This window comes from Grammomys surdaster, unplaced genomic scaffold, assembly GCF_004785775.1.
Source record: "Grammomys surdaster isolate TR1022 unplaced genomic scaffold, NIH_TR_1.0 126131, whole genome shotgun sequence".
Lineage (NCBI taxonomy): Eukaryota > Metazoa > Chordata > Mammalia > Rodentia > Muridae > Grammomys > Grammomys surdaster.
Window position 1 is genome coordinate 4,751,775 of NW_021620939.1, and position 14,953 is coordinate 4,766,727.

The 14,953-nt window shown below is 45.2% G+C and overlaps 1 protein-coding gene across 2 annotated transcripts; it reads left to right on the forward strand.

Moving 5' to 3' along the window:
- The first annotated feature begins 1,128 nt into the window (after window positions 1-1,128).
- Window positions 1,129-3,309, forward strand: Iqcf1 (IQ motif containing F1). Of its 2 annotated transcripts, XM_028756825.1 has the most exons (3): window positions 1,129-1,346; window positions 1,693-1,791; window positions 2,856-3,306. In XM_028756825.1, the coding sequence occupies exons 1-3, from the start codon at window positions 1,344-1,346 to the stop codon at window positions 3,294-3,296; spliced, it is 543 nt and encodes a 180-aa protein (XP_028612658.1). In that variant the 5' UTR covers window positions 1,129-1,343; the 3' UTR covers window positions 3,297-3,306. The 2 variants fall into 2 exon arrangements, with proteins under 2 accessions (XP_028612658.1, XP_028612659.1); XM_028756826.1 differs by lacking the exon at window positions 1,693-1,791 and having other exon boundaries at window positions 2,856-3,309.
- The last annotated feature ends 11,644 nt before the right edge of the window (window positions 3,310-14,953 follow it).

Consider the following 14,953-nt stretch of genomic DNA (forward strand, 5'->3'; position numbering starts at 1 on the left):
CCTCACCCCCCCTCTCTCACGCGGTCGCTCACCGACTGTTGCTCTATTTTCTCTATGCTCAGCCCTCCGGTCTCGCCTTTTTGCCTCTACTCCTTCTCTCTCTCCCTCTCTCCCTCTCTCCCCTTCTCCCTCTCTCCCTCTCTCTCTCTCTGTGTATGAGAGAGAGAGAGAGGGAGAGAGAGAGAGAGGGAGAGAGAGAGATATTTGAGGAGTGAAATAAAATTGTCACAAAGACCTGACCCTTAGGCTTTCCACATAGAGACTAATGCATCTTTCTGTAACCTACACCCACACCCTGCCTTCCGCATCTCCCTCACCCCACTAACTTCATGTTAACACTTCGAGTCTCACAGCATGACCCCTCCCCTTCAGTACACTCTCCTAGTCTATACTAATCATGCACATTCTGAAAGAACCACCCTGTGACTCCTGGGACCATGACTCTGAATGGACTTCAGGCCTCATGCTGTCAAGATGGCTCTTTGGGAGGTGGGATGGTCAGCAGAGAAGGCTCACTCGTGTAGCAGCTGCCTTCCGCCTGTCTGGTTGCATCCCTGTCATCTCTAAGGGCAGAAGAAGAGAGGGAACATCCAACCCAGAACTGAGATGATGGAGCCCAGGCTGGTTCTTGGGCAATCCTGGGCACTAGGTGGGTGGGTGGGCTATGTCAGCCACCCAGTGCCTCTGTTGTAAATGCCTTTTGCCTCCCTTGTGTTCATGTTCGGGATCATGTCTCATTGTTCTGATGTTGCTCAGATGGAGCCACCATGATCTGAGGTTTCTTTACTTACAAGTGTATCTAGGCAGGAGGGATCAACTCATTTTTACCTTTTAAGATTCTGAGCTAGCTTTGACCCCAAAGCAATTATCCTGCCTCAGCCTCTTGAGTGTTGGAATTATAGGTCGGCTGCCATGTCCGACCTAACTCACTACTTTTAAAATATTTATATAATATTTGAAGGTATAAGCAGTCTATGGCCATACCACCTTGAATGTGTCCCATCTTGTCTGAAGGTATGAGCAGACAATAAATAAATAAATAAATAAATAAATACTCAAAAATGTGAATGAAGTATTATCATCAATGGTTCTTTATACAGCTTTACATCAGTGACTGCTGTGATTCAGCCTTGAAGCCAGGGCTCTTGGCGTTTATGGCAGAAAAAGATCAAACAAGCAAACAGGCATCATTCTGCCTTTTCCTTGGAGGTGACTGTTGCCTGAGTCATAGCTGCCCTTATGACATCATGGGCCACCACCCTCTACTTTCTGTTCATGCCAACGTCGGAGCAGCACAGACCTGAGGGGATTTGAACCATCTACACCCAATCCATGCGTGAACAATGGTGAGCAGGAGAGGGCCGACACATTATGCTTGTATGTCCCCATAGGTCTCTCATGACGAGGGGACCCTCTGATGCCTCAATCTGGGAAGGAAGTAGCTGTGGTGGGGGCACACACCTTTAATCCCAACACTTGGGAGGCAGAGGCAGGCGGATCTCTGAATTTGAGGCCAGCCTGGTCTCCAGAGCAAGTTCCAGAACAGCCAGGGCTATACAGAGAAACCCTGGCTCACAAAATGTAGGGGGGAAAGGAGAGAGTCTGGGGAGCTCTGGAAGTCAGGGATGTGGGTACAGAAGAGCGAGGGGAGATGGCAGACCCACCCCTGACTTCCCCAATTGCTAAGCACAGGATGAGGAGCAGCAGAAGCCTGAAGACCTTAATGCACCTACTGACGATGCTCCTCAGGAGAAGCAGCAGCCAGCTGATCTGTCCTCAGAAAAGGCAGAGGTAGGAGGAGATTGGGCCTTGGTGTCTCCTCCGGCCCTTGTCCTTTGCACGGCCCAGAGCTCAGAGCTGGGGCAAATGGTCCCTTTTGCCACTCTCTCCTGTTTCCTTTTCAGGCTAAAATTCTGGTTCAGAAATGGAAAGCAGACAATGTTAGTGTGAAGTTGGGAAAACTACGGCTCAGACCAAGGGACTGGGACTGAGCCAGGGAACACATTTATGGAATAGAATAGCTACGATGTTGGGAAGTTGGCTTAGAATTGTGTGTATGTGTGTTTAGGCTTCTGCACATATGTCTGCTTGTCAATTAAGATGAGAACTGTGAAAATCATCAGGCTTGATGGTGCACACCAATTGTCCCAGCATGTAGGAGGCGGAGACACTTAGGAGAGAAGTTGAGGTCAGGAAAGATTCCATAGACTCAAAACATACATACACACACATTTACACACTCACAACACACACACACATACACACATCACATACACAAACACTCATACATACTGACACACATACACACACACACATATACACACAATTGGGGTAGGGTGGGAACAGAAGAAGAGAGAGAATGAGTAAGAGAAGATTGGACTGTATGAGTTGAAAGAAACATACCATGAGGGTTCAACAAGAGGGAGGAGAAGGTCGAGGACTGGGGAGAGGCAAGAGGGACAAATGAACAAGGGGCACCAATTCCCCAGAGGGTTCTAATGGGAGGGGACCTGGTTGGTTAGGTGGGCAGGTTCAGCCTGGCATAACCATTTCATATGGATAGGCTCACAGGGTTTGCTCTCAGCCTGCTCACCTGGTCTGTGGGAAAGCCGGGATGCCAGAGCTGAGACCCAAGGAACACGTGAGCTGCTGGTGGCCTGAAGCCAGAGGGTGAGGGACAGAGGCAGGACACCAACTCAATCTTCTAGTCCCAGCCAATGTCCTGACCAAGGCTATGAATTTCAGGGGAAAAGGGAGGGGCAGCGTTGGACAGGGAATCAGGGCCCTTTTTGGCATCTCCTTGTGCTGAGGTGGATGAGGAAATTCACTGAGTATTCCCTCTTTTTCTTTGCAAGTCCAAAGAAAACCAGGAACTTTCTGAAAAGGCCCAAGCTGTAAAGATCCAAGCTTGGTGGCGCGGTACACTGGTACGTCGGACACTGTTACATGCAGCCCTCAGTGCCTGGATCATCCAATGCTGGTGGCGGCTGATATTGCCAAAGATTATGGAGAAGAGGCGGCAGTCCTTGCTGGATACTTTCCAACAGGAGCAGTGGGCAGTCGTCAGGTTGCAGTCTTGGATCCGCATGTGGCGTATCCGCAGGCGTTACTGCCGGTTGCTTAAGGCTGTTCAGACCATCCAGTCTCACTGGAGGTGTCATGCTTGCTCTTCACGGGGTGTCATCAAGGGCCAATACCGAATTTCAACCAGCCAGATGCATCTTGAACTGGAGGTCTTGCTGGGTTCAGGGCCTTGTATTGTGACTGAATGTATTCCCCTCCCAATAAAGCAGTGAGGCGGTGGTCTTACGTGGAGTTTCTGTCTAACAAATTCCTGGAGGGCATGAGGGGAAAGTCTTGGCATTTTGTATACTAGCTCTGGGGAAGTGGCAACCCTGGGTTCTTGTCTCCTTGCTGGACTGGCTTTTCATCCTCAGCTTCTGAGTCTAAATTGATACCTAAACTGAAAGCTGTCAAGAGAGTCTCACTAAATTCTTCCTCCTCCTCCTCTTCTTCCTCCCTCCCCCTTTCTTTTTTAATTTTTTTTTGAGATAGGAGTTCTCTATGTAGCTCTGGCTGTTCTGGAACTCTGTAGACCAGGCTAGCCTCAAACTCAGAGATGCATTGGCCTCTGCCTCCCCAGTGCTGGGATTAAAGTCATATGTCACCCCTCCCAGCCATACCAGATTTTTATTCCCATTTTTCTCTGGAGCCCCCTGAGGAGGTTCACCTTTTTCCATATCTAGCCAATGTGGGAGGCTCCACAGCTGTGCGTGACCAGACCTCAGGTGATGCAGACCCAGGAACTGAGGAAGTCTTAGCTTTGTTTTCCTCTGCAAGTGATGAATCAGGCAGTGCTAGGTTTTCTGGACATTTCTTCCTGTGATGTATTGTTCACAGGGTGGGATTAGGGTTATGTAATAGCAAAGGTCAATAGGTAGCCCAGGCTAGGCGGCCCCTCTTCCTGTCTGGATAATGTCATCCCAAAGATACTTACAGAAAGGGAGGGTCTCTAAGATCTGGGTCTTTCCCTACAAGACTGCCCCAGTCCTGTGTCTCTTCAGAGCCTTAGTGTCTTATGCCCACTTTGAAGGACTTCTCCGTTCTTTCCTTCTTGTGTCTTACATTCAGTGTCATCTCAGGGAACATGCCCTGAGAGCCTGGGTCAGATCCTCTGCCTCACACTGTCACTTGGCCATGTCACCTCTCTCTGAGCCTCAGCTTCTTGAACTGGGCTTTGTGATTGACACATTTCAGGGCTGAAGGTCAGGGACACGTTTTTGTTTCTTCCAAGCATCTCATTGTATACCTTAAACATACACATTGTTAACTACATCTCAATAAAAAGCTACAAAGTAATCAGCATCAGCAACAGAGATACAGACTTTACATACTGGTGGTTGTTTAAAAAAAGTGGCCACTTTGACCAGTTATAGCAAATCCAATGAGACTGACAAACTGGGCCTAGTGGTACATGCCTGTGATCTCAGCACTTAAGAGAGAGAAGCAGGAGGATTGTTGCAAGTTCAAGGCTAGCCCAATCACATGCAATTTCTGGGCCAGCCAGAGCTCTGTAGCAAAACTCTTTGTCAAAGCAAAAATAAAAGAATCCTTCTCAGTGGACAGACTAGAAACCTATTTGTGCCAGCATGCACACGCATAGCTGAGCTGACTTTGGGGTTTCTTGTTTTTCAAGATAGGATGTTTCTGTGTAGTCCTGGTTGTCCCAGATCTTGATTTGGAGACCACACTGGCTTCTAATGCCTGCCTCTGCCACCCAGATGCTAGGATTAAAGGCCTGTGCCACCCCATTCAGTGCTGCTTACCTCTGTATCTACACTGAAATTGTATTGAACTGTCACCTTCAATCCTACGGTAAACTCAGTAAGCTCCCCTTCCAAATTACTATTTTTTTTTTTATGTGTTGTGGTTATGTCTGTGTGAGAGTGTGTGCAGGTATGTCCAGGTGTCTGTGGGAGCCAAAAAGAGGCTCTCCAATCTCCTGGAACTTGGGTTATAGGTAGTTGTGATCCACCAGGTATGGCTGTTGTGAACTTAACCACCGAGCCTTTTCTCCAGCCCCACATCTCTAACTCTTAATTCTGAATTGGAGATGCATTCTAATTTCCACAATTGGAAACAAATGGGATCTTCTTTGTTGTGACAAGATAGTGGTTGCTGCCAGCTTCCCTTCCGTACAGACCTGCCCCTACCTTGCCTGAGTAGTGACAGACTCTCTCATTGACTCTTGGCCTCCCTGTGCTTTAAGTGGCTCAGGCTTCTGCCCAGTCAGAGCCCTGTTGCTCTGCAGAGACAACTCCTCATCCAGCCAGGGTTCAAGCTCTGACTCCCACAGAGCACAGACGCTCTTTCCCATCTCACCCAACATGATTTGCTTCAGGATGTGGCTGACATTTGTAGAGTAAGAGCCTGAGGGCTCTGGAAGCCCCAACAACCAGGCTTGGTCACCCATCCCCAGGATGCCAATGAAAGGGACAAGGAATGGTGAAAAAGAAAAGATTAATTCAATGCGGCTGCAATGCAAAGAGGGACAAATGAAGAGATCCAGTGACTGCAAGTCCACTTTGGGGTAGCTGAAATCAATTTTAGGTTTAAGTAGAACTGGTGCAAGGGTGGGAATCATTAACATGGTTTAGGTGTGGGTTCCTTCATCTTTGTCTCCGTTCTGGTCCTGCAAGATGCTCTACACAAGTCCTTCTTGCTTGAGGGGGTAAAGTGGTCCTTAGGGATGGTTACTTGGGCTCTAGGGTGTAGCCTTGTTCTCAAAGACAACAGTCATCATCTGGGGTGGTCTGTCTTGGAGGTTTGGGAGCTCATGGAGTTTAAAGTGACTGCATACTAGTTCTGTGCCTTGAAGGGAATGAGATAGTTCAGTTACTCCTTGGGCGATTAACAGTTAACCTGCAGAGGTCGCCAGGCGACCTAAAGGGAAGGAGACAGGCACGAAATAAAGGCAAACAAGCCACGCTTTTGTCTTATACCCATTATAGTTACTCTGTGGGCCCATGGGAGGGGCCAGTGCTGCTCAGATCAGTTTCTACATGCATGTTTCAGTGATAGGCTCTTGGACCCCTGTATGGACCCCTTCTTTCACAGCCTAGATTTTCTGCTGGTCGTTTCTCCTGTGGTAGTGCCTCCCTTCAAGAACTTGGCATTCTCACTGGCTTTGAGCCATGTGACTCTCTTCCTATTCCCATAACACCACCTAATTTGGTAACTTTCAGAATTGTCCAGGAGGGGGCAGGGAAAAAGAAAAAAGAAAGGACAAAAGAAAACTAAACATTCAGTTAAAGAAGCAGAATCAAATCACCTTGAGAAAAAATAAGATGACTGGCTAAGTGTTTCAAGGCTTCGTCCCAAACCTCAAGGAAACAAGCACTCAGAGAAGCTGGAAAGTGCCCATCAGACAACAGTGCTGACACAGCCGACAGGCCTGAGTGCTGATCACAGGCTCTGGCCCCTCTTCATACTTATAGGAACAACGGGAAAATAGACATTAATCTCCAGGGCGGAACAGAGGGCTCACTGGTTAAGCATGTATACTGCTCTCGTAGGGAATGACTTCAGTTCCCAGTGCCCATCTCTGATCACCACTGCTTTCATATGTACTCCTTCCCCAAATACAATATGCATATAATACAAATAAATCTCTAATTGTACTTAAAAATCAGGAAGGAACATAGAGTAGATAGTAATTATTAAAGAAGGTAAAATGTGGAAAGTAGATCAATATCTATCTATATCTATCTATCTATCTATCTATCTATCTATCCATCCATCCATCTTCTATCTTTCTATCTATCTATGTGAGTTTGAGACAGGTCTCACTATGTAGCCTAGGCTATTCTGATACTCATTATGAAAACAAGGCTGCTCTTAAAATCACAGATTTCCAGCCTCTGCTTCCCAAGCTCTGGGATTATAGGCATGAACCACCATGCCCAGCTGATCCAAGATGTTTTAAATGTCTTGAGAAAGTCAAGAGAGGCCCTTAGGCCATTCAAGTGCAGAGGTGGCAGCTGGTCCAGAGATTGCTAGAGATGGCTAGAGCAGGGGCTGTTTGGCTCTTCTTCAGAGGAGCAGTTAATTCTCCGTGCTGCTGAAGAAGAGGGTCTATCTCCAGGAGGACCTGTAACTGGGCCCAAGCCTGGGGTGACACTTGCTCACGAACACTGATATTCTGTCTCTGTAATTCATGGAGTCGGGAATGGGGTCCTCACTCATCAAGAGGCTAAGGTTGGGATCTAGAAACAAAGATGAACATTCAGGAAAATAATCAAGGTTTTGAGGAGGCCAAGAACATGAGAAAGCATTGCTAATCCCACAGCAGAAGTGTGATAGTCAAGAGAGACTTGACTATCACTTATAGAATGTATTTTTAAAGTTGAGCGTAGTGATGCATACCTTTAATCCCAGCACTCAGGAGGCAGTGGCAGGCAGATCTCTGAGTTCCAGGACAGTCAGGGCTACACAGAGAAACCCTGTCATGAAAAAGAAAAGGGGAGGTGAGGTGTATTTTTAAAAAAAGAATTTTTAGCTGAGGTGGTGGCACATTTCTGTAAGTCTGCAGAATTTGGAAGGCTGAGGCAGGAGGATTGTTTGAGGCAAACTTGAGTGAGCTATATAATGAAATGTTCTCTCAAAAACAAAACAAAAAAAACTTCAAAAGAATGGGGCTGGAGAGATGGCTCAAGCACACATCTTCTGGTGTGTCTGAAGACAACTACAGTGTACTCATATACATAAACAAAACAAAACAAAAACTTCAAAGATTGTAGGATGTAGGTCAGTAGTAGAGTGAATGAATGAGCAAGTCCATTTACAAACACACACACACACACACACACACACACACACACAAAAGAGAGAGAGAGGGAGAGAGAGAGAGAGAGAGAGAAGGAGGGAGGGAGGGAGGGAGGGAGAAATTTTTTTCTGATTTTTTTTTTTTTTTTTTGAGACAGGGTTTCTCTGAATAGCCCTGGCTGTCCTGGAACTCACTCTGTAGACCAGGCTGGCCTCGAACTCAGAAATCCGCCTGCCTTTGCCTCCCAAGTGCTGGGATTAAAGGCGTGTGCCACCACTGCCCAGCTTTTTCCTGGATTTTTAAGAAGATGTATTTATTTATTTTTATTTAATGTAGAAGTGCTCTGCTGCATATACATCCACAGGCCAGAAGAGGGAATCAGATCCCCTTAACCACTGAGCCACCTCACCAGCCCCGAGAGAGAAATTTAAAGAATGAAATTGACATCCTCAGTGGATGGAAGAGGTTTTGTCATGCATGAGATAACCATCCTCAAAGAGCCATTAGAAGGGTGCACGACAGACCATTAACTGCTGGGGTGAACGACAGAGAAGGCACACCAAGTGCCTGCAGGACAGGAACGTTTGCCGTGGAAGTCCTTCTTGGATTGCAGTCCAAAAGGGCAGAGAAATTAAAAGATCAGCAAAACAAGACGAAACAGGAGAATCAACAGTGCAGAGGTTCTAGCCATGGCTGAGTTCTTGAGAACAGAGAGCAAAGATGGAGAGCGGCCCCACTTAAAGCAAGGACAAGATTCCTAAAGGGACTAACTGGCCCTCAAAAGATGGCGACATATGGCACTCTACACCAGTTACAGCACAGTGTCATAACCGATGAAGATAAAATACTTAGTAGTCAGAGGAAAAGAGATAAACAGGTTACCTATCCAGGGACCAAGTATCAGGTCAGCATAGGTGTGCTCAACATCAACGCTGGGTAAAGGAAGGGTATGGAGGGATCCATAAACAGGCATAAACCATCACGTCCAACTTTGCAACTGATTATTAGGAGAGGAAACCTGAACTTTCAGCTTTCACTACACACACAAGCTCAATGTTGTCAACAATCACAGTAACTTGATTGGTTTTCAAATATTGAAATTGTATATCTGATATAAAGCCATATGAAAAGCCATCTTTTCATGCTCTGAAACAGGTCAAAGAATGCTGAATGACCATCAAATGTATCACACACACACACATGCACACACATATATATATATATACATTTTTTTTTGACAAGGTCTCATGTGGTTCAAGACGAGCTGAAGATGATCTTTGTACTGGTTGTTTTTGTAAATCAACTTGACCAATAAGCTAGAGTCATAGAGAAAGGAGCCTCAGCTGAGGAAATGCCTCATGAGATTCAGCTGCTAGGCATTTTCTCTATTAGTGATCAAGGAGGGGAGGGCTCATTGTGTGTGATGCTGATCCTGGGCTGGTGGCTTGGGTTCTATACGATAGCAGGCTGAGCAAGCCAGGGGAAGCAAGCCAGTAAGAAGCAGCACCACTCCATGGCCTCTGCATCGGCTCCTGACCGCTGCTTCCTGTCCTGCTTGAGTTCCTGTCCTGACTGCCTTTGGTGATGAACTGTGGTGTGGAAGTGTGAGCCTAATAAACCCTTTCCTCCCCAACTTGCTTTTTGGTCATTGGGGTTTGTCACCGTAGTAGAAACCCTGCTAAGACAACTTTGGTCTCTTAGTCTTTCTGCACTCCCCATCGCCCCAGTGCTGGGATTAAAAGTGCACAAATTTTAATGTCAATTCTGGGAATGAAGCTCAAGGCTTCGCGCTTATGCAAGCGAGTATTTTACTTCAGCTATCTCTCCAGCCAGTCTCCGACAGTATTGCTGGGGAGTTAACTCTAAGACAAAAGCAGATTCAGGAGCGTGGTACAATCATCGTTGATGAACTAAGACTAATTATCACAACCAAACAGGATTTCTCTACATGTAGATTTCTATTAAACAGGAGTGCAGTCTCAGATGACACCAACACAGGAAGTTGCTGGAGGCAGTGGAGAGCAAGGGAAGACTGGGTTATCCCTGGAATCCCCCTCCCCCCAAGACGGGGTTTCTCTGTGTAGCCCAGGCTGTCCTGGAACTTACTTTGTATTTCAGGCCGGTCTGGAAGTCACAGATCTGCCTGCCTCCGCCTCCCAAGTGCTGGGATTAAGTCTATCTTGACATCACCCGTCTACTGTGGGGATTAGCAATGCTTTCTCATGTGTGTAAATGAGCCCATGTATGCAGATGCCGCAAAGACAAGAGGGGTTTGGATCCCCCGGAGCTAGAGGGACAGGCAATTGTGAGCTGTCTGATTTGGGTTCTTTGGTAGAGCATCAAGAGGTCTTAATTGCTGAGACCACTCTCTGGACGTAAGCAGACTTATAAAAAAAATAAATTGCTTGAAGCAAATTATTATATTGATGGAAAATTAACTTAACATACCTTCATATCAAGACCAAACAAAGATAATACAAAAATACAAAATTACTAATATACCTCATGAACACAGAAGGAAATAAAAGTCAATAAAATATTAGTAAATCTAACCTAATAGCATATACTAAATATAAAGTCTGTATTACATTCTCTATGCCTATACATACACCACAACTAAGTAGGCTTTATATCAGATACACAATTTCAATATTTAAAAACCAATCAAGTTACTGTGATTGACAACATTGAACTTGTGTGTGTACTGGAGGCTGAAAGTTCAGGTTTTCTCTTCCCATAATCAATTGGAAGGTTGGATGTGATGGTTTATGCCTGTAAACGCAGAACTTGGATGACGGAGGCAGGAAGCTCAAGAGCTCAACGTCGTTTTAGCTACGTAGCAAGTTCAAGGCCAGCTGAAATTGATGAGACTCTTTTTAAAAAGAAACAACAAAATCCTAAAACAACGGGGAAAAAAAAGTCCATGGAAAATGCTTGCCTTGTGACAGGAAGGATGACACACCCCTTTAATTCTAGCCCTCGGCAGGTAGAGCTGGGGGATCTCGGAGTTCAAGGCCAGCCTGGTCTACAGAGGGAGTTCCAGGACAGCCAGGACTACACAGAGAAACCCTGTCTCAAAAACCAACCAACCAAAACAAAACAAAAAAAGAAAGAAAAAAGTTAAAAAGGAATTAAAAAGGAAATGCTTGTCTTTAATGAAATATTACATATTTTACCTTTGGAATTTTTTCCACAGTACAGCTACTGTGTAAGATATCTGGCCCTGCCAAACACTGATCCACATCTACGAACATACTATCTTTATTGAGAATAGTCATCACTTGGGAGACAGTTACAGTGTTCTACTAGATCCCCTCTTGTTACTTCCCTTAGATGTGTCACTGTACCTAGGACTATTTCCATCTGGAATGTGGGTGGTTGCTCTTCATTTGCTTGATAAACATATCTATACATATGGAATTCATTCTCATATTTACATGAGGAACAAAAACAGGGGCTATTGTACCTATAATCTGAACTCCGAATATATTCTGTGAAGATTTGTGTACAAAGGGGGGTCTCGATTCTTTCGATGTTAGATAACACAGGACATATGCAGTGAAGCTTGACGTACTTGGGATTCAAAGCTACTTCTTCCCACCGTGACTTTGCCAGAGTACAAACGTTAGCTACAAGCACCGTGGGTTTGCTTTTTTTTTTCCTTAAAGATTATTTTTATGTGCATTAGTGCATGTATGTATGAAGGTGTGATTGGAGGTATAGACAGTTGTGAGCTGCTATGTTGGTGCTGGGAATTGAACCTGAGTCCTCTGGAGGAACAGCCATTGCTTTTAACCACTGAACTGTCTTTCTAGCTTCCATGTGTAGGCATAATGTTATTGAGCATTGTGTAAAGACACCATGTTTATTCAAATGGCAACTTCTGTGCCCCGTATCTGGTTGCAATCCTTAGTCTGTGAGTCTACTTAGTGTCGTATAAACATTGCTCCCTAATTATTATTTGATTGATTATTAAAGCTAGCTGATCAGTTAATGACTGAGCAGGGGAGAGACTAGGGGAGGACTTCCTCCTAGCCAGGAGAGGGGCAGGAGAGTGAGTGGAAGTGGGGGTTTGCCACAAGGACAGAGTCCAGGAGAGACCATTGGAGAAATACCTGGAGCAGAGAAAGCCATAAAATGCAAGGATCACGAGGATCTTGACTGGGAGGTAGCCAGGTTAGCATAGAGGATTAAAATAGGGCAATATGGCTCAGTTGTTGTGCCCTTAAAGCTTGTTAAATAAATATAGTAGTCCACTCTCAATTATTTGGGAGGTAGCTGGGTTAAGAAGAAAACAGCAACACTTATATATTAAAAAAACACTGATGGATTTGTTTCTCTTCCTCCTCCCCTTTCTCTTCCTCCTCCTCCTCTTCTTCCTCCTCCTCCTCCTCCTCCTCCTCTTTCTCCTCCTCCTCTTCTTCTTCTTCTTCCTCCTCCTCCTCTTTCTCCTCCTCCTCCTCTTCCTTCTTCTTGAGACAGGTTTCTTTGTATAATAAGCCCTGGCTGTCCTGAACTTACTTTGTAGACCAGGCTGGCTTTGAACTCACAGAGATCTGCCTGCCTCTGCCTCCCAAGTGATGGGATTAAAGGCATGTGTTATCATGTCTGATTTTTTTTTAAAGATTTATTTACTCATTATGTACACAGTGTTCTGCCTTCCTGCATGCTTGCACACCAGAAGAGGGTGACAGATCTCACTACAGATGGTTGTGAGCTACCATGTGGTTGCTGAGAATTGAACTCAGGACCTCTGGAAGAACAGTCAGTGCTCTCTCAACCTCTGAGCCATCTATCCAGCCAGGATTTGCTTTTTTTTTTTTTCCATGGTTTTACTTTTAAATTTTGGGTTTAATTCATCAAGAAACACAAAGACCTGGGAGAAGAAAAAGATCTTTATTATTAGTTTATTTTATATGTATGGGGATTTTGCCTGCATGTACATCTGTGCCTGGTGCTGGCAGAGACCAGAAGACGACATTGGATCCCCTGGAACTGGAGTGACAGACAGTAGTGAGCTGCTGGGGATTGATCTTGGTTCTTTGGAAGAATAGTCAGTGCTCTTAACCAGTGAGGCATTTCTCCAGCCCCAGAGGAAAAAGCCTTAAAAAGGAAGAAGAAGGGACTAGAATACATGTGACATGAGACAGGAATGTGGTCTACACATGGAAGGGTCCAGCAGGAGCGGGCGGAGGGACTGGGGTGGTGGAGGAGAACTAACAAGAACGAAGACCTGGTGTTTTCATGCCTATAGTCTTGTATTTGGGAGACAGAGGCAGGATAATTAGGAATTCAAGGCCAGTCTTAGCTATATAGTGAGTCTGTGAGCAGCCTGGAGTACACAAGACCTTGTCTCAAAAAATTAAACAAGCAACCCCACCCCTACCTCAAGAAAACCAAGAACAGGACTGGAGCTCAGTTGAGAAGTGCTTGTTCCACAATTGTGAAGACCTGAATCTAAGCCCTAGCACTCGTTAATAAGCAGCAGTGAAATGGGCTTGTAATGGCAGCACTGGAGATGTGGACACAGAACGTCTCTGGGCCTTGAGAGTTGGTAGAGGTGAATTAGTGAGCACCAGGCTAATGAGAATCTAAAGACGGAAGACAAGGTGGGGCCTACTGGATGGCTCAGCATGTGAAAGGATTGGTCGTGCAAACCTGACAACCTGAGGTGATCCCCGTGCAAAAAAGCTAGAGAGATGGCTCACTGGTTAAGAGCACTGACTGCTCTTCCAGAGGTACTGGGTTCAATTCCCAGCACCTACATTGTGGCTCATAACCATCTATGACTGTAGGCCCATGGGAGGGCCTTTTGGTGTGCAGTTGTATATGTAGAGCAAACACCTTTATACACAAATAAGTAAATCTTTAAAAAACATGAATCAATACAACAAAACCCAAAACAACCCCCTAAACAAAAACAAGATAATAACAAAATCCAATTAAACTGCAACAGCAATAAGACAAGCGGAGGAGGGGACAGCATCTGAGGAATTATATTTAAGGTTGACCCACAGCTTCTATACAAATATGTACATCTGATTCACACACATGTGCCCCATACACAGAAACATGCACACACACACACACACACACACACACACACACACAGTATGTATGAACATGTTAAAAGGAAACTTTACATATTACTTTACATATTAATCTTATTTCTTATATTTTTTATAACTTTTTTTTTTCTTTTTTGAGACAGGGTTTCTCTGTGTAGTCTTGGCTGTCCTAGAACTCACTCTGTAGACCAGGCTGGCCTCGAACTCAGAAATACACCTGCCTCTGCCTCCCAAGTGCTGGGATTAAAGGCGTGCGCCACCACTGCCCGGCTATTTTTTATAACTTTATAAGATTTTTTTTTATTATATGTCTGGATGTTTTGCCTGCATGTGTGTCTGCACACCACACTCATGTAATGCCTGTGGAGGTCAGAAGAGATGTCAGATCCTCTGGAATTACAGACAGTTGTAAGCTGCCATGTGGTTGCTAGGAACTGAACCTGGGTCCTCTGTAAGAGTGGCTGGCAGTTGTTTAACCCCTGAGCCATCTTCCCATCCCTTTCCCTCATGCTAACTTTAAAAAAAGATTGGCTTATTTTATATATGTGAGTACACTGTCACTGTCTTCAGACACACCTGAAGAGGTACAGATGGTTGTGAGCCACCATGTGGTTGCTGGGAATTGAACTCAGGACCACTGGAAGAACAACCAGTGCTCTTAACCACTGAGCCATCTCTCCATCTCCCCTCATGCTAATTAAAAAAAAAATCCTTAAAAAACCCCAAAAAACAAAACAAATAAAAAAACCTGAACAAACCAAAACTCTTTCCCAAAGGAAAAGAAACACAAAGGCAGCAGAACACGGCTTCTCTTCAGGGCTGGTCAGTGTTTGATACTGTCACTGCAAATAGTTTTTCTCATTCGGAAAGTTGGAATCTTGGTGCAGTCAACTATTCTTACTGCTAAGCTGTGGAAATCTGTGGGGGTTGGGCAAGTCAGCTCATCCTGCTTTGATTTCTGTGATGGTTTGAATATGGTTAGTCCAGAGAGTGGCAAGGCACTATTTGGAAGTGTGGCCTTCTTGGACTAGGTGTGGCCTTGTTGGAGTAGGTGTGTCAC

What these genes read in the sequence shown, in the direction of transcription:
- Iqcf1 (XM_028756825.1), top strand. An exon ending in TGTCCTCAGAAAAGGCAGAG is followed by an intron (nt 1,792 to 2,855) that starts GTAGGAGGAGAT and finishes TTTCTTTGCAAG; the next exon opens with TCCAAAGAAAACCAGGAACT.